The 22,355-nt window shown below is 56.3% G+C and overlaps 2 protein-coding genes across 6 annotated transcripts in view; one reads left to right on the forward strand and one right to left on the reverse strand.

The window, feature by feature from the left end:
• Positions 1 to 288: 288 nt before the first annotated feature.
• Positions 289 to 4,787, forward strand: FUZ (fuzzy planar cell polarity protein). 4 transcript variants are annotated; one of them, XM_081274148.1, is made up of 11 exons: positions 289 to 587; positions 824 to 945; positions 1,189 to 1,273; positions 1,492 to 1,560; positions 1,776 to 1,880; positions 2,662 to 2,859; positions 2,947 to 3,042; positions 3,264 to 3,370; positions 3,444 to 3,508; positions 3,588 to 3,662; positions 4,518 to 4,787. In XM_081274148.1, the coding sequence occupies exons 1-11, from the start codon at positions 477 to 479 to the stop codon at positions 4,784 to 4,786; spliced, it is 1,302 nt and encodes a 433-aa protein (XP_081130274.1). In that variant the 5' UTR covers positions 289 to 476; the 3' UTR covers position 4,787. The 4 variants fall into 4 exon arrangements, 3 of the variants coding, with proteins under 3 accessions (XP_081130274.1, XP_081130272.1, XP_081130273.1); XM_081274146.1 differs by having other exon boundaries at positions 292 to 587; positions 4,569 to 4,787; XR_014019641.1 differs by lacking the exon at positions 3,264 to 3,370 and having other exon boundaries at positions 296 to 587; positions 4,569 to 4,631.
• A 37-nt stretch (positions 4,788 to 4,824) lies between these two features.
• AP2A1 (adaptor related protein complex 2 subunit alpha 1) overlaps positions 4,825 to 22,355 on the reverse strand; it is a 33,347-nt gene continuing 15,816 nt past the window's right edge. The window contains exons 5-24 of one of the 2 annotated variants that reach the window (XM_081274144.1): positions 17,561 to 17,690; positions 16,816 to 16,917; positions 14,984 to 15,092; positions 11,251 to 11,401; positions 10,722 to 10,890; positions 10,468 to 10,605; positions 10,119 to 10,301; positions 9,575 to 9,672; positions 9,023 to 9,254; positions 8,775 to 8,942; positions 8,523 to 8,686; positions 8,170 to 8,235; positions 7,784 to 7,840; positions 7,606 to 7,688; positions 7,405 to 7,495; positions 6,253 to 6,375; positions 6,043 to 6,159; positions 5,887 to 5,956; positions 5,586 to 5,720; positions 4,825 to 5,259 (exon numbers count right to left, since the gene is read on the reverse strand). In XM_081274144.1, coding sequence (XP_081130270.1) covers positions 5,182 to 5,259; positions 5,586 to 5,720; positions 5,887 to 5,956; positions 6,043 to 6,159; positions 6,253 to 6,375; positions 7,405 to 7,495; positions 7,606 to 7,688; positions 7,784 to 7,840; positions 8,170 to 8,235; positions 8,523 to 8,686; positions 8,775 to 8,942; positions 9,023 to 9,254; positions 9,575 to 9,672; positions 10,119 to 10,301; positions 10,468 to 10,605; positions 10,722 to 10,890; positions 11,251 to 11,401; positions 14,984 to 15,092; positions 16,816 to 16,917; positions 17,561 to 17,690 — 2,464 coding nt within the window. In that variant the 3' untranslated portion in view covers positions 4,825 to 5,181. The remainder of the gene's footprint in view (positions 5,260 to 5,585; positions 5,721 to 5,886; positions 5,957 to 6,042; positions 6,160 to 6,252; positions 6,376 to 7,404; positions 7,496 to 7,605; positions 7,689 to 7,783; positions 7,841 to 8,169; positions 8,236 to 8,522; positions 8,687 to 8,774; positions 8,943 to 9,022; positions 9,255 to 9,574; positions 9,673 to 10,118; positions 10,302 to 10,467; positions 10,606 to 10,721; positions 10,891 to 11,250; positions 11,402 to 14,983; positions 15,093 to 16,815; positions 16,918 to 17,560; positions 17,691 to 22,355) is intronic. The other variant, XM_081274145.1, reaches the window with a different exon arrangement.

Genomic DNA, 22,355 nt, shown 5'->3' on the forward strand with positions numbered 1-22,355 from the left:
GCACAATGTTTATCACCACGAAATGGAAATCCAGAGGGAATGTGGTTGCTAGGCAACACCTTACCACCGTCGCCATCTTTGATCGGGGCAAGTTTTGTTTTAATTAGAATATAAGTTATTAGAGCCCGTAGGATAGTTGCTAGGCAACACTTTGGCACTATCACCATCTTCACGAAATCCACTTCATTCTTCTCGTTACATAAGTGAACAACCGGGGCAGGAAGAAAGTATAAAACTTTGCCATACAATTAGCCGTCATCTTTGTTGGGGGTAATGTGACTTCCGGCTGGGGCGGAAGCGGAGCTGAGTTGGATGGAAGGCGGGAATTCAGTCGTCTACTGATTAGCTTCCCATCTCGCCCTCTGGCGGCTCCGGACGGCAGGCCGACTTAGTGTGATTACCACCAAGCTCCCAGACCAGCACTGGGGGCCCCAGGGGGTGATCGCGCGCCACGCCGCGGCGGGGGGTGGGTCCAAATGGGAGAGGAGGGTACCGGCGGCTCCGTGCATCTGCTGTGCCTCGCGGCCTCCAGCGGGGTCCCCCTGTTCTGCAGGAGCAGCCGCGGCGGCGCCCCCTCCCGTCAGCAGGTGGGATTTAAATAGAAGGGGGTGAGGGTGTGTTAGACTCCAAATCTTGAAGGGAGAAGGGTTTGGGGAAACTTCCGGTCTGAGTTCAGATATCCAAGGGGGACAATAAGCCTGGCTCCTGGAAGAGGGGCTACCGGGAGATATGGAAAGGGAGGGGCTCGGGAGCACAGACACTTGGGTATCTAGGAGGAGTCTTGGGGTGGTGCTCTTGTCTAATGCCTCCAACTCCTCCCCAGCTCCCGTTCTCTGTCATTGGCTCCCTCAATGGAGTTCATATGTTCGGGCAGAATTTGGAGGTACAGCTGAGCTCTGCAAGGACCAAGGACACAACCGTGGTGTGGAAAAGCTTCCATGACAGGTCTTAGGAGGGAGCTTGGGGTGGGTACAGGCCTGGGTGATGACAGCCCATGTTGAAGAAGACCCCAGAGGCCTTGCGGCTGTTCCTCTGGCTGTGGGATCTTTGACAATCTAGTTACTCTTGGATACCTGACTGGCTGAGGGAGGATGTAACTAATATTCTAGGATCAAGGATCAGACTCTACCTATTGTCCTGTTTCCCAGGCCTGGACTCATTTTTCCTTCTCATCTTCGGTTCCCACAGCATCACCCTCATTGTTCTGTCATCCGAGGAGGGCACCTCGGAGCTGAAGCTGGAGAGACTACTCCAGATGGTATTCGGGGCCATGGTGAGAATCCCCAGTTCTCTTCTAAACCCAGAGCTTTGAGCTCTTAGCATCCTTCTCCCTCAGACCTCGAAGTCCAAGCTCCCAACTTCCTCCTTCCCCAGAACCCAGGAATTCTGGTCTTCAGTACCAGTTGTCTCTCAGACTGGGGAGTTCAGGTACTGTCTCCTCTAGTAGGACTGTTGTCAAGGATTTCCTGCTCTCCTATGTGGTTCTTCTAGGTTCTTTTTGTGGGACTTGAAGAACTGACCAACATCCGCAACGTAGAGAGGCTGAAGAAGGAGTTGAGGGTGAGGCTATAGGACAGGATGGGAAGCTAAGTTGCCTATGTCCTGCCATTTGGGGACTACACTCCAGCAGCCTCTGGAGCAGCAAGACCCCATCGTTTTGGGGGCAACTTGGTTATCTGACCTTGGAGCTAGTCCCAGCATTGCCAGTTTTCTCTGGAAGAAGTAGCAGATCTGGGACCCACTTGGGTCCAGTTTCTCCCTTCTCCCTCTGCCAGGCCAGTTATCACCTCATCGATAGCTTCTTGGGGGACTCAGAACTCATCGGAGACCTGACCCAGTGTGTAGACTGCGTGATTCCTCCAGAGGGGCCTCTCCTGCAGGTATTGGCAAGGCATGGAAACTCCTAAATCTGTCCCTGTGGCTCTGGTTCAGTTTCATCCTCTTTCCCTGGACCATTGTCCAAACTCCTATATTTCTGACCCTCAGTCCAGCCCCTGCTTGGCTCCGGAAGAATCTTTATACACTGAGAATCAGCTCTGCCCCTTCCCTGCCCACAGCTTCTCCATGGCTTCCACTTGGGACAAGCTGCCAGCCCTTCAGCCTGGTTTTTAGGGCTTGTAGAATCTGGTACCTGCCAAGCTGTTACAAAATCCACAAACTATCTTTCCACCTGTCTCTCCAGCCCCACAAAATCCAACATCTTTCCAGCTTCCCAACCTTGGAACATGCTCTTCCTTCACTTGGTGAATTTCCATCTACCTTTCCCCAAACACTGCTTTTGTTCATTTACCTGGTATGGCCACCTTCTAGCAGTGTGACTTTCCTCTGGTGACTTGACCTCTCTGAGCTTCAATAGTTCATTGATTGTGTCTACTTGGCCCATAATAGGAATCATCAGATGTTAGCTACTGCTGTTAAAAGCATCAGCTTCAGCATGCACAGGTCAGGCTGGTCAGTTTAACCAAGCCTCACAGTGTGAGTTGTGGATTGTGACTGCACAAGAAAGGTGAAGGAACTCAGAGAGGGTGAGACGTAAGCTTGGCCACTCAGCAGTCTCTGAACAGTGTATGTGGGTCTCCTTCCCCTCCTTGCACTTGCACGTCGGGGGTCACTGCTGCCCCTGCTCTTGACTCCTGGCTTCCTGTCTGCCTCCCTTCCCAGGAAGCTCTCTCTGGATTTGCTGAAGCCATGGGAACAGGCTTTGTCAGTCTGATGGTGTCAGGCCGGGTGGTGTCAGCGACAGAGGGATGGTGGCGACTGGGGACACCGGAGGCCGTGCTGCTCCCCTGGTTGGTGGGATCCCTGCCACCACAGGCCGCTCGGGACTACCCAGTGTACCTGCCCCACGGGAGTCCCACGGTGAGTAGGCAGGACAGCAGGATCTGTGCCCTGGGGCAAGTGCGCCAGGGGTGGCCCCTAGAGCCCTCACCCTATCACCTGCTTCAGGTCCCGCATCGGCTCCTGACCCTGACGTTGCTACCGGGTTTGGAGCTGTGTCTGCTCTGCGGTCCGCGCCCGCCCCTCAGCCAGTTGGATCCTCAGGTGAATCAGGAGGCCTTTGAGGCTCCCCACCTGCTGACACTCTCTACCTGAGCCCCCTCCAGCGGCTTCTTCCCTCCGGGCCCGCCCTTTTCCCAGTGCGCACCAATCATTTTCGCCCTAGCTTTCCCACGCCCCCTTTCCCTGGTCCCTGCCTCGCCCCTCAGGGTCGTCCTGCGCTCCTTTCTTCTTCTGTCGCCCCCACCTGACCACGCCCCCTGCAGCTTCTGGAGCGCTGGTGGCAGCCAGTGTTGGACCCGCTGCGGGCCTGCCTGCCGCTGGGCCCCCGAGGGCTGCCCGACGGCTTCCCCCTGCACAAGGACATCCTCGGGTAGGGCTTGGCGGGGAGTGGGGTGGCGGTCCTCATTCCCTCTCTTCTGGCCCTGACATCTCTTTTCCCCCAGACTGCTGCTCCTCCACCTGGAACTGAAACGTTGCCTCTTTACCGTGGAGCCTTTGGGGGATAAAGGTGACCGAGGACGAGGGCTGATGGGGGGAGCGGGGGGCCCAGGAGGGCCCCCCCCATCACCGGCTCTTCAACCCTTCAGGACCTTCTCCAGAACAGCGCAGGCGCCTCCTCCGCCATTTCTACGCCTTAGTCACGAGCACACACTTCCCACCAGGTGAGAGGCGATGCTAGGGGACACTGGAGAGACCGAGGAAAACCCAGCCCCGCTGGCCGCGGTTCCCCTTGAGCAGAGCATTGACACAGGCAGAAGGGAGGGTGTGGAGCCTCCCTGGCTTCAGACTTTCTTGGCTAATCCTACTAGTTGATAATAATGACCACAAGGCCTTTTCTCTAGTCAGTATTTTTAAATGTAAGGACCCACTCTAGGTGAGGGTCACCCTGTCCTGTCACTGTTCCCATATTGAAGGGCAGGAGGTTGAAGCTCGGCTGGTAAGGGGCCAAGCCATGATTCAGACCCTAGTGGTCAGGCTCCCCTATCCACAGGCTCCGGACACTCCACACTACAGCTAAAAGCACAGCTTTGCCCAGTGTGGGGAGTGAGGCTTCTGCAGACTCGGGTTAGAAAGAAAAGGTCGTCACAGAATCCATGAGGCCCCAGAGAAGGAAGGGACCAGATGACAGTGTAGCCCTGTGAAGACCCAATTAACTTAGCACATCTGTGCAGGGTCATCTGAGGCTAGACCCCTTCTGAGCTCTCCCGTCAGCTGCTCCATGAAGCTCCAGCTTGGGTGTCACAACCTACTGTCTAGCTTGTGGTATCACCTGCATGTTGCTATTTGTGTTACCAAGAGGACTGCCTAGTGCCACACACAGGATTCCTGGAAAAACAAGGACCAAGGCTGGGCGGGAAGAGTGTGAGCGGAGGGAGGAAGCCACTGGCCCTCTTCAGGTTAAGGACAGCCAGCTGAACTGGAAGGCCTGCTTTGGAAGGAGGCCCCAAAGCCTGCGCCGGGGAGTCCACGCAGACTCCAAACCTGGGCCTAGGGTGGGGAGTAGCTTTCAAGGTTAGTACCCTTGCTGAGTCCCACTGGTTGCCTCAGCTCTCCCTGTCCTTTCCCAGAGCCACTGGAAAAGGTGGAGGATGATGTCAGCCGGGCCCAGCTGCCTCGAGCCTGCTACCTTGTGTTGGGTCCCGAGGAGCCAGGCACGGGATTGCGACTGATAGCTCTGCAGCTGGGGCTGCGGCTGCTGCTGCTGCTGCTGGCTCCTCAGAGCCCCACCCATGGGCTGCGAAGCCTGGCCACCAACACACTGCACACCCTCAGCCCGCTCCTTTGAACCACCTAGGACGGACAGCCAGCAAAGACGCGGGGCTGTTAGCGTCTCTCTGTTTATTCGCTCACAATAATACACAGCCCCTGGACGGGACGGGTTGGAGGGGCAACGGTGGGGAGGGGTGGGAGGGGAGGAGGCGCCCACTTCCCTGGCCCCTCTCCCCTCTGTGCTTGGGGGGGAAGGGAGGGAGGGGCTCCCCCTTGCCCCCCCAGAATGTAAACAGCAGCAGATGAACAAAAATAAAAATACAAAAGGCTGGAGGAAGGTCCCAGGCATCCCCCTACCCCCGGGGTCTTCCCTGTCGCCAGTGGAGGTCCCCTCACTGCCCCACCCACCACAGCTGCCTCAGTTCTAGGGCTGCCTGGTGATGGCCACATCCCCCGGGCGGGGTCCAGGGCTCAAAACTGCTGGGCCAGCAGCTCACACAGGTGGCGGGAGACGGGTTCCTTGCTGGTGCGCAGGGTCAGCCGATACATCTGGATGGGGACATTGGGGAAGGACTCAGAGGAAACAGAAGCCAGAGGGGAGAGAGCCCAGGAGAGGGCGACACAGGGAAGATGAGAAATGAGGGAAGGATAAAGGAACAAGAAAGGTGGGGAAGACATGGAGAGGCAGAAATCAGGTAAGGAAGAGCAGAGTGTGGAGGAAGATGGAGGAAGCAGGAACACAGGCCGTGTCAAAGAGGGGGATGGGATTAAAACAGCAAGGCCAAGGAGACTGGGGTACAGGATGCACCCAGACTGAGGGTACAGGTCAGCCTAGGAGTCAGCCCTGGCCTCAGGCCTCCCTCAGCAAAACGCACCTGAGCCTGTGCATTGGGCTCCAGCCGCAGCAGACAGCCCACCTGCAGGGCTTTCGTCTGGATGATTCCAGCTCCCACAAAGTTCTCAGGGTTGGGGTCCACATTGTCCAGGAGAGCTGAGCCAAACCCCAGAAGCTGTGTGGGGGAGAGGCTGTCAGTGCCAGAGCTCTGCAAGCTCCCAACAACATCCCTGTCTCCCAAATCCTTGTTTAAGGGAACTGATCCCACCGTACAGGTGGCAGAACAGGCTCAGGGAAGTCAAGCAATCACTTTGCGGGCAAACGCGTGCCCCCAGCCTCACCTTGGCCTTGGTAACTTCCGCATCCATGGGGTGGTTGGCTTTGAAGATTTTCTGAGCCTCCTGCAGCGGGCTGGGAGGCAGGGGAGGCAGAGTCAGGGACCTGGCACCCCCCACGCACCCCCAGCTAAGGCCAGCCACTCTGCCCCTGCTGCTCACAGGCTCAGCTGCTTCCAACGCTGGAAGAAGTCCTGGGCCGCCATCTCCGTGGGCTGGAAGAACTTGTTGATGGTCACCGGGAGCTTTAGGGTGAGGGACTGCGGGGTGCCACCATACCTGGCAGGAGAGGAAGGGCCCCTTCAGGCTTCGCACCCTCACCCTGGAAGCCCTGCCTTCCTAGGAGCGCTGTGCCAGTGCCCAGCAACTCACCGGAAGCGAACCGACAGCAGGGGTGGCGTCAGGAAGTCCCGCAGACATTCGATGTTGAGCACTTGCTGCACCTGCGCTCCGCCGTCCACCTGCGCGGCCACGCGCTTGGTCTGCACAGCCAGCTGTGTCCCCCAAAGGTCAAGGAAGCCAGGGGTACTGGTGGGATGCCCTAAGGGGATCTTGGCCACAACCCTGGATTTCTGGCCTTTGAGGAGCCCCGAAGGCAAAAACCAGCTCCTAGGCAGAAGCCTTGGAGCCACCTAGCTGCCTCTCTGAACTGGAGGCCTTTATTGTGGCTCTATTACTGGCTGGGAGGTGGGGACCCGCGCTGACTCCCTGCTCTCACCAGTTGGTGACTGTGGGCAAACTACTTAATCTCTCTTGTCCTCATCTGCAAGATGGACATGTGTACAATGTCCTCAGGAGTCAATGAGAAAATTTTTCACAAGTACTTGTCTGTTACACACAGATGGTGGCCATTAGTGTGGTCACTGTGTCATTCACACCTGCCATCATGTCATCTACCCACCTACAAGGCCGGGTCACAGCACTCCCACCCTAACCCATATGCTGCACAGAACTGCCCCCAGATTAATGAAGCACAAAACTGAAAAGGTGCTCTGAGTTTAGGGGTCTAGCCCCTCTAATTTCACAGAAGGGGGAGAAGACTGGCACCGCCAGACACGCTTCCAGAGTTTTTCAACTGCTCTGATCTTCCAGAGCAGCCCTATGAGAAGGAAGAGGAAGACCTATGCCCCGCAGAAGGGTTAGGAAGGCTAGGAGAGGCAAAGTGACTCGGCCCAAGTTCCACAGAGAAGTCCCTGGGGGGGGACCTAGAGCCAGCTGTGGCTCCCAAGTGCTGGAGGCACTGGCAGTGCAGGCATGAAGCCTGACACAGGACCACATCAGGGCATGGGAGGCCTCATAGGGACAAAATAAGGACGAGGGCAGCTGCGATTCCGAAAGTCATGTCTCCTGCACATCATTCATTATCATCTGTCCCTGGGGGAAGAGATCCAGAAGCCCAACTTAAAGATGATGACACCAAATCTCAAGAGATGTAACCACATGCCCAAGGTCTCACAGTACTAGGGCTAAACAAGTCTGGACGTCGGTCTCTCGGTTTCCTAGTGGGCCAGGCCTGAGAGGATATGAGTCTGGAGGTCTCCCGGGTGGACAACGGTGGGCGAGAAGTTTTGGAACTGCACTGAGGTCTTGTTGCCATAGAAGAGATACATGCGGCCTGGGGTGGGTGGGGAAGCGGGGCTCCATCTGAGTTCTGACCTCATCCCTGGCCACCAGCCAAGCCAAGTTCTCCCACCAACCCTTTCCCTATAGGGCAGTGGGACACACCCAGGTTCTGCCGGAACTCAGACTTGACTCCAATCTGCAGTAGCTGGTTCTCAAACAGGACCCCGTTATTCTTGCACACAAACCTGGACGGGATGGTGGGGAGTTTAGGATGGCAGGGTGCCTGGCCTGGACTCCCCACTTGTCCCTGTCACCCTTGCCCATCTCTCCTGGGACTCACTTATTCAGCAGTTCATCAGCTTCAGGGATGGGAGGGCCGATGTCCTCAGGACCTGGGCTGGGGAGGGGGAGAGGAGTGAGACATGAAGGAAATTGGGGGGCTGGAGGAAGAGGGTACAAGACACAAGCCCGAGAAGGTCAGAACCCCAGAATTCACATGCCCAGCCTCTCCAAAGAACCTCAGAGAACTCTAGAATCAGACCAGCAGCTGCCACCAACGCAAATGGGACCCTGGCAAATGCCTGCGCCCCACCAGGGGGCCTCAAGTTTCACTTTCCTCCAATCCCTGCCTCTGCTGATCATCAGAAACCCCTTGACCAGAGTGCCCAGTCCCCAGCCCACCCTGGGACCACCAGAGTCTGCCCCCACCCGGAGTCCACCCCTTACTCAGCAGCTGGAGCTGGGTCGGCCAGCAAAGCCAAGGGGCTCTCAGGGGCAGGCGGCTCCAGCTCGCTGGGCCATCCAATCCCAGAGCAGACAGAGAAGACAGGTGCGGCAGGCAGCCAATCCCAGAGAGGCAGCAAAAGGGTCAAGAGAGAGAGAAAGGGAGAGGGAAGGAGAAAAGGAAGAGCAGACTAAGAAATGGTGATGGGAAAGAGAACACAGGGTGGCCAGAGGGAGGCAGCATGGGGCTGGCAAAGGCATCAGGGACAGAGGAGTGTGGGGAGGGGCTGAGCAGAAACGGGGCAGAAGCTGAGGGGCCAGCACTGGGCAGGGAGAGGGGAGCCAGGCAGCAGTACCTGAGGAAGGCCTGCTCAGGGGTGGGCCCCAGGCTGGGCTGGGCAGTCGGGCCATCAGAGAAGACGTCCACCAGGAGGTTCCCAGCACCTGCAGGAGCTGGGGGTGCCGCTGGGGGAGGGGCTGCCCGCAGCCCCAGGAGGTCGGCGGAGGGCGAAGGTGTGGACTGTAAGAGGTGGGGGTGAAGCTGAGCCGAGGCGGCCACTGTGGGACCCAGCCCCAGCCAAGCATGTGGGCCGCTCTGTGGGGCTCACCACGGTACTGGGCGTGGGCTCCACACCCCCATTGATGTCATTGCTGCTGGCGTCCCTTCGGCCATCATCCAGAGCGCTGCCGGCCCCTGGCCCTTTCTTGCGCTTCAGCTTGGCCAGGATGGAGGACTCGCGCTCGGGGAAGGGTGGCATCTCCTCCAGCACTGTGGCCTGCGGGGGGATGGGTGGGTCAGGCAGGGGCCCTCAGTCCTAAGAAGAGGGAGGACCCGTGGAGGTGGGCAGACGCTGACCAGGACGTCCGTGCTGGCCACCGAACTGAGGGTGAGGTACTCCACGGCGCGCTGCTGCAGCTCCACGTCGGCGTTGCGCAGCTGGGAGCCGGCTCTCAGCACGCCTTGGATGGTGGCCTTGGTCTCAGGGAAGAGGTTGATGAACTTGATGTAGGTGGACAGCAGCAGGGCTCGTGTGGCCACGCTGCACAGGTGGAACTTGGAGTGGAGCAGGGAGAACTGCACTGGGGGGCTGAGCAAGGGGTTGGGTCAGCAGTAGCTGGGCACCACCACCCTGCACAAACCCCTCAGGAGCTGCCTCCCCCGGGAGCCCTCTCCAGGACCACGGGCTGGCCCAAGGGGCTGACACTCCCCAGGCCAGCGGTCACTGCATCATCCTGTCCCAGACTCCTGGGACTTGGGTTCTCTCTTACCGGGTCAGGTGGTTGGAGTGAAAGGCCAAGGGAATTCCCGGCGACCCATCATTATCAGCCCTGAGACTCCTAGAGGTTCCCCAAGCTCTGGACCCCTCAGAAGCTCAGGTGTTCACCCCCCAGCCTGAGGCTCCCTCACCTGGAGCGGGGGTCTCCAGCAATTAGGTTCCCAAACTCCCCGAGGATGTAGCCACCAACCTTCACCATATTCTCATGACAGGCTGGGGCCTGGAGGGCCTGGGGGGAGGAGGCCAAGACAAGAAGGAGAGGGTCAGTGGCTTTGTGCACTGCATGCACCAGGCACAGGACTAGGCCCTGAGTGCTGTTAACAGGTGGGACTACAGATAGGGCGACAGGCACAGAAAGGTTAAGGACTGGCCCACGCTTACACAGGGAGGAAAATGGGGCAGCACTGGGCCTCCTTCCCTGGGCACAGGAAATGGAAACTACCAAGACCCATGGATGGAACACTACATGCTGGGCAGCCACAACTATGCTCTGTGGACTCTCTATCAGGCTCAAGAAGCCACAGGTCCTGTGCCTTGGGTAGTCCAGAGGGGCGAAGGCATGGAGCTGGGGGCACAGTGCAGGGGCAGAAGCAGGATGTTGGCCTGGGTCCCACAGCCCAGCTGTCCTTGTTCAGCATCTGTCCTGACATGGGGGTCACAGTGAAGGATGCTGACCTCAAAAACAGTCTTGGCGGCGTAGCCCTGGACGTCATCACGATTGGTGACAATCTGCAGCACACGGTACCACACCTCCTCACTCACATAGTCACCAGCAATGCGGATGAGGTTGAGGATGGTGTCCACGTACCAGCTGTAGTCCACCGCATACTTCTCAGCCAGGATGGCCACCTTCAGTACCTGCCACAGGAAGGGAGCAGGAGAGGCTTTTGGTTGACCAGGCGGGAGCAGCTTGGACTCACCTGGGTCTTGGCTCACCACTGTCCTCATCTGGAGACCCAGGAGTCCAGGTCCCGGGCCTTCTCTCTGACCCAGAAGCCCAAGCTCCAGTCCACTTCAGACTCACAATCTCTTCGCGGATGGCGTAGTCAGCCGTCTCCAGGTACCGCAGCATCTCCGACACAATCTGCTTGGCGTTGCTCCGGTCACACATGGCATACAGGAGGTCGGCTGCCCGCTGCCGAACACTGACATCCCGCTCCGTCTGAGGGAAGACAGCAGGGTCAGGCTGGGTTCTAAGCTCCCTTGGGGCACAGTGCTGGCCACTCAAGGGCGACTGAGGTGGGTCAAGGGCCCAGGGCAGGCTTTGCAAGGCCAAACCTTGAGAGCATTGATGACCGTGTCGATGTGGGTCTTGACAGCCTCGTGGGAGAACTCGGAGCTGGCCAGTGTGCACATGCTCTCCAGGGCCAGGTAGCGCAGGTTGGTCTCTCGATGCTGCAGGAACTGGCCCAGCTGGTTGCAGGCCCGCACCAGGAGGTTGGGCTCGCTGGCATCGCAGGCAGGGCATGAGGGAGGATTGGCAGGGGAGGAACGGAGATGGGACGTGAGGCAGAAGTCGTGGATTCCAGGCCTCACTGCTCCCCCAGGATCCAGGTCTTAACTTCTGCCCACCCCTACATCCTGGTCCTGACCTTCCTGGGGACCCAGATGAGTCCAAATAAAGGCCAACAGCAATTCTGCCTCCTCGGCAGAGCCCCAGCATAAATTCTGTGGGGTAACATTTGATACCTCCATCCTTGTCTTACCAGGTTCCAGCCCTCCTCCCTTTGGCCCAGGGGTCCAGGCCCAGCCCTCCTCCCTCGGACCCAGGGGTCCAGGCCTCCAGTCTCAGCAGCCCGGTGGATACCTGTCATAGTGGATGATGAGGCTGATGGTCTCAAAGAGGATGGCATTCTTGGCATTGGAGTGCTGCACCTTCTTGGACTTGGGAGGCTCCTGGGCCTTGTTGAGCACGGTCTCTAGACATTCCACCAGCCGTCCCTTCACAGCCGCATCCTCTGGGAAACAGGGGACACACCACACAAAGCTGGTCTCCCAGTGAGGCAGCAGCCCTGCCACTGCTCTCCTCTTCAGGGGGAGAGCTCAGGCTGCTTCTGAGCCTGGGGATCCCTGCAGCTCCAGGCCAGGGCCTTTGCTTCCTCAACACTTCTCAAGTCTCCAGCCCAGCAGGGGAAGGGACAGAAGGCACCCCTGAGACAGAGAATCCATCTCTAGACTTGAGATCAAGCTCTCAGCCCCTCTGCCATGACTCCGCTGGGCAAGAGGCTCCACCCCTGCGAGCCTTACTTTTCCCTTGTGCAGCCCGGTGCTCATTAGAATTCTCCCGGGACTAAGAAAGCACTCCCAACCCTAGAGCTTCCCAAGGATCATCTGCGTGCCCAGCACAAAGCACTGGCCCTCAGCCGCTGGCCTAGAAGACCATGGTGTGCATGCCCAGGCGGGGGCTAGGAGTTCAACCGTGGGAAAGCGCCCCAGTGCCCCCAGAGCTCCCCCTCTGCTGAGACTGAGGGATGCCAGCCAGAAGCCCACAGGAACTCCAGTCACTGATATATCCTGAAATGTGATGTGCTCTCAAGTGCACAGAATCACTGTTCGGTGTTCTAGCAAAAACATCAGCCCCAAATCTATTGGGAAATTTACAGAACAGCTAAAAGTCACCCAAAGGCCAATTGGCCAAATGTAAAATGTGGGACACACTGAGGGACACAATTGTCCTGGTTTCTCCCAAAAGGGGTCTGTGTGGCAGTGGGGATTAAGAGTAAAAGAAAAGTGGTAGCCAGGCACAACGAGCGGCACAGGCCTGTAATCCCAGCAGCTGGGGAGGCCGAGACAGGAGGATTGCGAGTTCAAAGCCGGCCTCAGCAAAGGCAAAACACTAAGCAACTCAGTGAGACCCTGTCTCTAAATAAAATACAAAATAGGGCTGGGGATGTGGCTCAGTGATTGAGTGCCCCTGAGTAAAATCCCCAGTATCAAAACAAACAAACAAAAACCCACCCAGGGTCTCACAAATGCTAGGCAAGTAAGTACAGGGAAGTATTCTATCACTGCGCAACATTCTCCAGCCCATTTTACTTCTTTCTTTCTTTCTGTATTTATTTATTTTTGTGGTGCTGGAAATTGAACCCAGGGCTTTGAACACTCAAGGCAAGCACTTTACTAACTGAGCTATATCCCCAGCCTGCCTTCCTTCCTTCCTTCCTTCCTTCCTTCCTTCCTTTCTTTTCTTATTTTTTTGGTACTGGGGGTTGAACTCAGGGGCACTCAATCACTGAGCCACATTCCCAGCCCTTTTTTGTATTTTATTTAGAGACAGGGTCTCACTGAGTTGCTTAGTGCCTTCCTTTCTGCTAAGGCTAGCTTTGAACTCATGATCCTCTTGCCTCAGCCTCCTGAGTGGCTGAGATTACAGATGTGTGCCACCGCTCCCAGGTACTTCTTTATTTTGAGACAGGTTCTTGCTAAGTTGCTAAGGCCAGCCTCAAACTGGCAATCCTCCTGCCTGAGCCTCCCCAGTAGCCAGGATTGTAGGCATGCGCCACAGACCTGGCTTTTGCAAATCTATTTTCACAGTCGTTGGGCAAGTGTGTGTCTTAGAGCAAAGAGGGGTACAAACAGAGCAATGCTCTAATGGCCGCTGAATCTGGATGGCAGTGCTTGGTATTTGTGACACTGTTCTCCAAAGCTATCTTTAAGTTCGAAAAGTTTTCATAATAGTAAGGACAAAAGTTAATGTTATGCAATAAAATAGGCAACTCTTTCAGGTAAAAAGTGAGAAATAATACTCAAACTCAACCTTAGGCCTTGATAAGATTCTGCTTTACATCAACTCTAAAAGACATTATGGGGAAAATTAAGTAAACAGTAGAGAATCAGCCCGACGTGTGACAACAGACTTGTAGCTGTGACTGAAAATGCCCACACAGTTTTAACAAATATGTAACAAAACATTTAAAGATAAAACTGTTAATTTATTTATGCTTTTTTTTTTTGGTACTGGGGATTGAACTCAGGGGCACTTGACCACTGAGCCACATCCCCAGCCTATTTTGTACTGTAATATTTAGAGACAAGCTCACTGAGTTGCTTAGTGCCTCGCCTTTGCTAAGGTTGGCTTTGAACTCATGATCCTCCTGTCTCAGCCTCCCAAGCCACTGGGATCACAGGTGTGTACCACCACACCTGGCTATTTCTACTTTTTTTTTAATATTTATTTTTTAGTTGTAGTTGGATATAATACCTTTACTTAATTTATTTATTTTTAGGTGCTGCTGAGGGTCGAACCCTGGGCCTCACATGTGCTAGGTGAGTGCTCTACCGCTGAGCCCAACCCCAGCCCCCTATTTCTACTTTTAAGTATTTCAGAAAAATAATTTTTTCCAGTGCTAGGGATGAAACCTGGGGCCTCAAACATGCTTGGCAAGAGCTCTGTCCCCATTCAGAACAAAACAGAACAGAACCAGATGTAGAGACACAGCAAAATATAAAGTCTGTGTAATGGGATTTTTTCTCTTGGGAAACTTTTCATAACACACTGGAAATAAACTGCAGGTAGCCCAGTGCCACCTGGTGGAAGAGTTGGCACCGGATGGGATTCCTCCAGCCCCATGCAGGAGCAGGGCCATGTGTGCAATTCCTGGAACACAGAGAAGGCAGGAGACCCCAGACAATATTTATCACTGGCCTCACTGCTGGGAAGGGCCTTTGGTGTCACCTGCATCATATGTTCAGTTAGTGACTCACACACACATACACAGGGACGCACATGGACACAGGTGTGCACGTACACAGGTATTCACACAGACATGTAGACAGACATGTGCACACACAATACAGATGCTGATGTGCTCACACCCAGTCATGCACACGCAGACACGGGCAGATACACAAGGGTGCCTTGTGCACACCTGGCCGTGGAGACTGCACACAGCAGCCCTGGCCTGCAGCAGGTGCTGGGTACCAGCTGACTCAAGGGAACTTGTTCTGTGACACTGCCTGTGTGCAAGCACCTCAGCACAGGGTCCCCCCACACTGCCTCTCGAGGCCACGTGGCTGAGGCACTGAAAGCTTGGAGGAGCCTGGCCAGGTGTCCAGGGAGGGGTCAGACTCTGCCTGGGATGGCCATGTCTTACCACCAGGCCTCAGTCTCCCTGTTTATATAACATGGACTCTTCTCCCAGACAAGTATTCCTCACAGCTCTACTGGGGGGGTGTGGAGGAGCCCTGCCCAGCACCTGGCTCACTGCAGGAGTTCCATACAGGACAGCTGTCATGGCTGTGGGCAGTGGGAGAAGGTCCCCCCTACCAGAGGTGAAAACCTCAACAGACCAGCCAGGAACTGTCCTCTGACCCAGTTGTGCGACCCTGGGCCAGGAGCCCTCTAACCCTTGGTCTCCTCCCGTGTAGAACAGGCCACAGCCCCTGGCCGCGGCGCTGTAGGGAGCCCAGCCAGGGCAGGAAGCACTGGGGTCTGAGCCGCCCCTCACCCCTGCAGCAGCACAAGAGCTAGAGGTGTCCACCCAGCTCAAGAGAAAGCCCGGGCAGAGTTCCGAGCCATGGACAGCAGGCCGCAGTGTTACCTGGAGGAGGGTAGCACTGCAGCAGCCGCAGGAGCTTCACGGACAGCCAGGGCGCGGGCACAAAGTAGTAGGTGTAGTCCTGGAGGTCGGTGGAGGCTGAAGAGACGATCTGCAGGGAGGAGGCCAGGGGTGGGCACAGGCCGGGGTGGGGGTTAGTGATGGGGCTGTCAGCACCGTGCTCTGGAGCAAGTACCGCCCTCCAGGGGATGCTGAAGGAGTAATGGTTCTACTGAGTCCCTTGAGCACATGCTAAGACAGTGGGACAGGGACCGCCCAGGCTATCTGATTTTTCCAAGCAATGCTGGCTCCAGGGGGACAGAAGTCTCTGCTGAATTCCTTCTGTGACAGTCCCCAGAACTCCTCTACTAGTGCCCGTGCCACCTGGCACTACTCAGGGACCATAACTGGGTCCCACACTTCCCTGGGTTCCTAGGCTTGACACAGGGACAGAATGAAGGAGGCTGGAGGAAGGGCGCAGGGAATGGGTGAAACATCAGACCCTGTGACTTTTTCCTCATGGCGAACTCCTACTCGACTCTGAAAACCCTGTCTCCGGGAAGCACTCTCACAGTGCTCTGAGCCACTCCTATGACAGCATGTGCCCCATCTCGTCTCTGTCTTGTGTCTCTCACAAGGGCCTGGCACAGATGTGTGGTGAATGAATGAAAGAAACAGGAGCAGAACGAATGAGTGGTCTGCATCCTTTGCTCAAAAATCCAGCTTTGCTGGGCCTGGTGGCGCATCCCTGTAATCCCAGTGGCTCAGGAGGCTGAGGTAGGAGGATCACAAGTTCTAGACAAGCCTCAGCAACCTAGAGAGGCCTCAAGCAACTCAGTGAGACCCTTTCTCAAAAAATATAAAAAAGGGCTGGGGATGTGGCTGAGGGGTTATGTACCCCTGGTTCAATCCCCGTAAAAAAAAAGGGGGGGGGTGGTTGTAGCTCAGTGGTAGAGCGCTCACCTCACATGTGCAAGACCCTGGGTTCGATCCTCAGCACTACGTAAAAACAAATAAATAAAATAAGGGTATTGTGTCCAACTACAACTAAAAAATAAAAATAAATATTAAAAAAAATCCAGGCCTCCGCCTATGGGCACAGGGAATATTTTTTTTAGGAAACACTCATATACTTCAAGCATCAATTCAGAACTACCTCCCCCGGGAAGCCCTCCTGGGCTCCTCAGCAGGTTACGTGCCTCCACCGGGCACCTCCAATACTCTGAGCTCCCTCCATGATGATACAAAGTACCCCTTATGCACAGTCTGAGTCACCTCCCCTGCCACACGCCCTTCTCCCAGCAGGACAGGGAGCTCTTCGAGGTCTGACAGTCTGACTCATACGTGTCCCTGATGTCATGCCACAAAGAACCAGGCACATAGGAGGCCTTGGGGTCCTTCAAGGACAGAAGCAAAGGTGGTGAGAGGGACAGGAGAGGCACAAGGGAAAAGCAGCATAGTCAGCAAAGGCAGAAGAGGAGGCAGGGGGCGGAAGAGGGGGGGTGGGGGGCAGGGGAGGGGAGGCGGGGGGCATCAGGTGGGCGGCTCTCGCTTGGCAGGCCCCAACGCAGGCCCCATTCTGGGTGCTTCGTCTACAGCAGCTGTGCTATGAGGCAGCACTGCTATTCCCACTGAACCTATAGGGCAACCGAGGCCCAGAGAGGCAACCACTTTGCCCAGCACCACAGAGCCAAGAAGTGGCCACACTGGTCTGAACCCAGACCAGGGCCTAAAATTGTGACCACAGGGCTGGGCTGCCTCTCAGGGAGGAAGGGAACCAGAGAGCTGTCAGAGGCCCGGGACCCCTCTGCAGCCAGCACGGAGCCCACACCTACCCGGCTTAGGCGAGACACCGCCAGGGAGACACAGGTCTTGAAGTCGTCAGGGTTCTTCTTGCAGAGGCAGGTGATGAGGCTGACAGCGGCTGTGACCACGCCCTGTGGACGGGGGAGGGGGCCGGTCGGGATCTGGGGAGGGTCCCCCAGGCTGGGGCCCTGCGGAGGACCTAAGGGCAGAGGCTCCACAGCAGGGTGGGAGGGTGTGCACAGGAGGATGTGAGGGAGCGGGGGTCTGTACATGTCATTATGTGGGGTTTTCTACAGGGGGGATAAGGAGGCTATGGGGCCTCAGGGACCACGGCCCACACAGACCTCAGTGTCCGGGTGCCCCTGGGAAGGTCCCCGACATCTCTGTGAGGAGCCTGGAGGGCTGGAGACCAGGGAGGGGCTGGGAGCCCTGGGGTGGTGAGGACTGGGGTCTCTGCAGGTAGGGCTTGCTGAGGGGTCTCTGGGAGCCGGAAACAGGCTGACATTTTCTGAGGGGTTGGGTCAGGGATGGGTGTTGGGTGACAGGGTCATAGGACATGATCCCTGGGTAGCCAGGGGGTGTTGGGATGGAGGTGAGAGGGTTTCTGGACAAGTGGGTGGGTAGTGCGTACTAGGGACACCAGATCAGGGTCTCCAGTGCCTGGGTGGCATCAGGGAAGAGGAGGGGGCTCAGGCATCCAGGTGGGCTGGGAACAGAGGGGGCTTCAGGGCAGCTGGGAGGGGCCGGGTCTTGGGGCAGTAGCCAGGGCCTCACCATGTGCTGGTCATTGAGCAAGTGTACCACACGGGCCGTCCACTCGCCCATGGGCACCAGGTCAGGCGAGGCCTTGTAGAGCCGCAGCAGACACAGGGCCGCACTCTGCTTCACGCTGTCCATGCTGTCCCTGTGGGGACACAGCACAGGGCAGGTGGGGGAGCGGTCAGTGCAACCTGGCTCCCCACATTCCTCCTCTCCTGCTCCTCCCCTGAGGCTGCCGATGGCCAGCAAGGGATGCAGGAAGTCAGGCGGACAGGGATCCAACCTGCGCTGCCCTCACAGGGACCCAGTTTCTCCATCTGCAAAGTGGCTGCTCCTCAGTAACCTCCTAGGTCCCTGCCAGGACTAAGCAAAGTGCCCAGCCTGGCGCTGCGCCTTCTTCCATTCACCACATCTCCAAAGCACCTCCCAAGGCACAGGCACTGCTGCAGGCCCGGTGGACAGTGGGGCCACCTCAGTGCACGTCTGTCCTCCTAAGACTTCCCTCCAGCGGGTGGCCCACTGCACCTCGACACAGAAGAGGTGGGCGGCATTCGGGGTGTGCACAGCACAGAGGCAAGTGGGAGCACAAGGCACAGGGATGATTTTGGAGGAGCCTCTCTGCGCCGACAAGAGAGGTACAGAAAACCAAGTCAGGGAGGAAAGAGAAAAACATCTGCAGTGCACCGGGGCACGGCTGTGCTCTCAGCAGCTCAGGAGGCTGAGCGGGGAGGACCACAGTGCTGGGCCAGCTGGGGGGGGGGGTAGCTCAGTGGGAGAGTGCCCCTGGTTCAGTCCCACGAGGGTGGGCGGAGGGCTGTGTGTGGGGAGAAGCAGGAAGGGCCAAAGGCTGCAGCCCAGTGAGCGATGGAGGGAACGCTAAAGACCCCAGACAGGTGACTGGGGGTGGTGAGCGAGAAGCAGTGGGATCCCAGCCTGACAGCAGCCGGTCACCACACAGCCCTTCCGACATGTGGGGCGCTACCCTATGCGGAAGAACTTGTTATTTCATCTTCTCGATAAACTAAGAAATAAGTATTATTATCGAGCGTGGATCCCCAGATCTGCCGTTTGCTCAAAGGTCCCTCTGGCTACCATGTGGAGAAGAGGACATGGGAGGCGAAAGCAGAAGCAGGGAGGCCGGAGGAAGGCGCACACCCATCTGGATGGGAAGGCGCTCAGACCAGCAGGCAGGGATGCAGAGGGCATGGCAGCACGCTGGGGGTCTGCCTTTTGACCCAAGGGACATATGTGGTAAGTGGTGACACCGTGACATGAGTGTGGGGGGGCCTGGGCAGGAGGAGGGCTCTGAGTGGGAACCCAAGTTCAATACTAGAAGGGTACTGACCCCTGGGGGGACGCTGAGTGGATAGGTGGCACTGGAATCCAGAGAGGCCAGGGAGGGCCCAAGCTGTGTGACATCCATAAGTCCATTTCTCTCTCTGAGCCTCCATATTATCCTCTGAAATGTGGGACCCTGTTCCCCACCTATCAATTACTATATTAAGCGGAATAATGGTCTCCAAAGGTGCCAACTCCTAATCCCAGAACGTGTGGACAAGCTCCCTTACATTCAGAAGGGTCTCGGGAACAGGGATGTGGCTCAAAGTGGCAGAGCACATGCCTAGCATGCATGAGGCCCTGGTTCAATCCCCAGCACTGAATAAAACAAACTAATGGCTGAGTGCGGTGGCACACTCCTATAATCCCAGCAGCTCAGGAGGTGAGGCAGGATGACCACAAGTTCAAAGCCAGCCTCAGAAACAGCAAGGCTCTAAGCACCTTAGTGAGACCCTGTCTTAAAAGAACAAGGGCCGGGGATGTGGCTCAGGGTAACGCACCCTAGGGTTCAAGGTCAAGTATCAATAAATGAATAAATGGATGGATGGGTGGGTGAATAACAGGGGACGTGGAAGATGTGACTAAGAACCCTGAGACAGGGAGGGGATCCTGGATTCTGCCGGTGGGCCCGGTGTCATCGAGGACCCTTAGAAGAGGGAAAGATGAGGGTCCGAGTCAGAGAGAGACAAGGCGTGAGGGTGGAAGCAGAGGCCACAGGAGGAGACGCTGCCGCTGGCTCTTTCTACGACTCTGGGGATGAAGCCAGGCCTGGCACGTGCCTGGCGAGCACTGGGCTACACCCCCGCCTGCTGAAGTTGGCTTTAAAGATGGAGGAAGGGGCCAGGAGCCGGGGAATGAGGCGGCCTCTGGAAGCTGGAAAAGGCAGGCAAATGGCTTCTCCCCTGGAGCCTCTGGAAGGATCAGCCCTGCCCTCAGGTTGCTTTCAGCTCAGGGAGGCTGGGACTTCGGACTTGACTCTAGAACTGAGAAAGAATCAGCTCGATTTAAGCCACCACCTCGGGGGCTGACTCTGTGTTGGACTATTACCCAGTCCTGAGCAAGACTAAGAAAGTAGCAGAGTCCTAGGAGGGGAGACTGACCCGAGCCAAAGGCTGGGACCAAGCTGCTTCCCCAGATGTGCAGGAGAAACGTGCACAGCACAGCAGCGCCCTCCTGTGGGGAGCCATTCTGACACGTGATTGGGTGACTCCCGTTAAGGGCCTGAGGCGCTCTGGCTGTGTCGGAGCTTTCCCGACCCTTTCCTGATGAGAGAGCCCATCCGTGTGGGGGTGTGCCTGACCACTGACCCCGGGGGCCCAATCACTGACCCTGACCTTGGAGTGCAGCCCCCCCTCAACCTTCATTGGATGGAATTCTCCCCTGAATCTCTTGTTCCCCAAATAAAAGGCTGCTCCCAGGCGTGTTCGCTCTCTCTCTCTCTCCTGCTAGCCCAGAGTAATCCTGGCTGCCCTGCTGGGCGGCTGGAGGCGGGAACCAGAGAGGGGAGCCGTCTCGGACCTAGCAATGTAAAATAAGGTACTGTCTGTGTGTTTTATTTTGATCTCTTCTAACTAACTTAATGCCTAGAACCTCATTAATGAAACCACTGTGCAGGCCGCGTGGTAGACCCTCCAGGCCCCACGTCTGCAAGGCAGGGAGACGGGCCTCAAGCCTACAGCCAAGGGTGGCCACAGGACTGGCACTCTGAGGAGCTGGGCCACCTCTGGTAAGGGACCACCACCCTGGAGCACTGGGTTAAAACCAGAAGCCAGCTGAAGGTGGGCCCCAGACACCGCGGTCAGTGGTCAGTGTGCTTCCCACCAGCGGCCGGCTCCACCCCAGCGCTTGCTCTGGGGACTCTGCTCCAAGGGCCTCCCTATGTTAACCGCAGCCTCCAAGGAGGCAGTCCTGCATTTACAGGTCAGGAAGTAAATGCAGTTGAAAGCAAATAAAGGAGTAAGAGCTACTCATCAGTGCTGTGCTGTTTAGGTCAAGTTTCCACCCAGGGAGGCAGAGCAAATCCCAGGGCAGAAACCCCTGAATTCATGGGCACAGGGAAGGAGGGTGGAGAAGCAAGGGATTCTGTGAGGGACGGAAGGGAGAATGTGGCTCACTGATTTCCCTTTTCAAAAAGGTGTTGATACCAAATACCAGCAATTCCCCTCTTAGGCACTGACCCTGGAGAAGAAAGACAAAGGGACACAGACCAAAGGGGACACAGAGGAGCACATCATCTATAGAAGCCAAAAGGTGCCACCTTTCTGATGCACAGATAAGATACTCTCTTGCTGTGGAGTATTACTTGGCCTGAAAAAGGAACAGATGTTGGCATAAGTGCCACCTGGGTGAAGCACATGATGCCAAGAGGATGAAGCCAGGCAGAGGCGCCCTGGTCTGGGACCGGCAAAGCCACGGAGGCAAAAAGACAGGGGCTGAAGGGATGGGAGGATGGGGTGACTGCCAATAGAAAGGGGGTCTCTTGGTAGAGGTGAGGAATTGATGGTTGTGAAGGATGGACAACATCTTAATTATACATGCTAAGATAGGGAATTGTGTCTCAACTTTTTAAAAAGTTTACCCTTAAAAAAAGTTCCTTCAGGGGCTGGGGTTGTAGCTCTGTGGTTGAGCACTTGCCTCACATGGGTGAGGCACTGGGTTCGATCCTCAGCACCACATAAAAAAATGAGTAAATTGGAGCTGGGGTTGTGGCTCAGTGGTAGAGCACTTGCCTGTGTGAGGCACAGGGTTCAATTCCCAGCACCGCATGTAAATAAGTAAAATAAAGGTCCACTGACAACTTAAAAAATATTTTTTAAAAAATGAATAAATAACATAAAAATATTGTGTCTATCTCTCTCTCTCTCTCCATATATATATATATATATATATATATATATATATATATATATATATATATTTCAATGTCCTTCAGTACACGCCTGTAATCCCAGTGGCTTGGGAGGTGGAGGCAGGAGGATTGCAAGTTCAAAGCCAGCCTCAGCAAAAGCGAGGCACTGAGAAACAGGGAGAACCTGTCTCTAAGTAAAATACAAAATAGGGCTGGGGATGTGGCTCAGTGATCAAGTGCCCCTGGTACCCACCCCCCCACACAAAAGAAGTTCCTTCATACCCCAGGTGCTGCAAGGCCAAGGTTCTAGTGCCCAGAGGTCAGTGGAGAGCCAGGTTACCCCACCCTGGCCCCTGACCCTGGCAGGACACTGCCCCTTGCTCACACTGGCCTCTGCCCTTCTCAGGTGGCAGGTGACCTGCTGACTGCCTGTCCTTACCTTATAGAAACTATTAGTAGCAGCTGCCACCACCAACCACTCCTTCCTCCACCAAAGCTCCCAGTGTCCTGTGTCACCGCCTGTGCTTCCTCTTCGTCTCCACCCCACAGCTCAGCCTTCAGGTCACTTCTCTTTCCTGTCACATCCCCTGCTCCGAGGGACTTCATCCAGGCTGTGACTTTAAT

Source organism: Spermophilus citellus (genome assembly GCF_964194105.1).
Source record: "Spermophilus citellus genome assembly, chromosome: 18".
Lineage (NCBI taxonomy): Eukaryota > Metazoa > Chordata > Mammalia > Rodentia > Sciuridae > Spermophilus > Spermophilus citellus.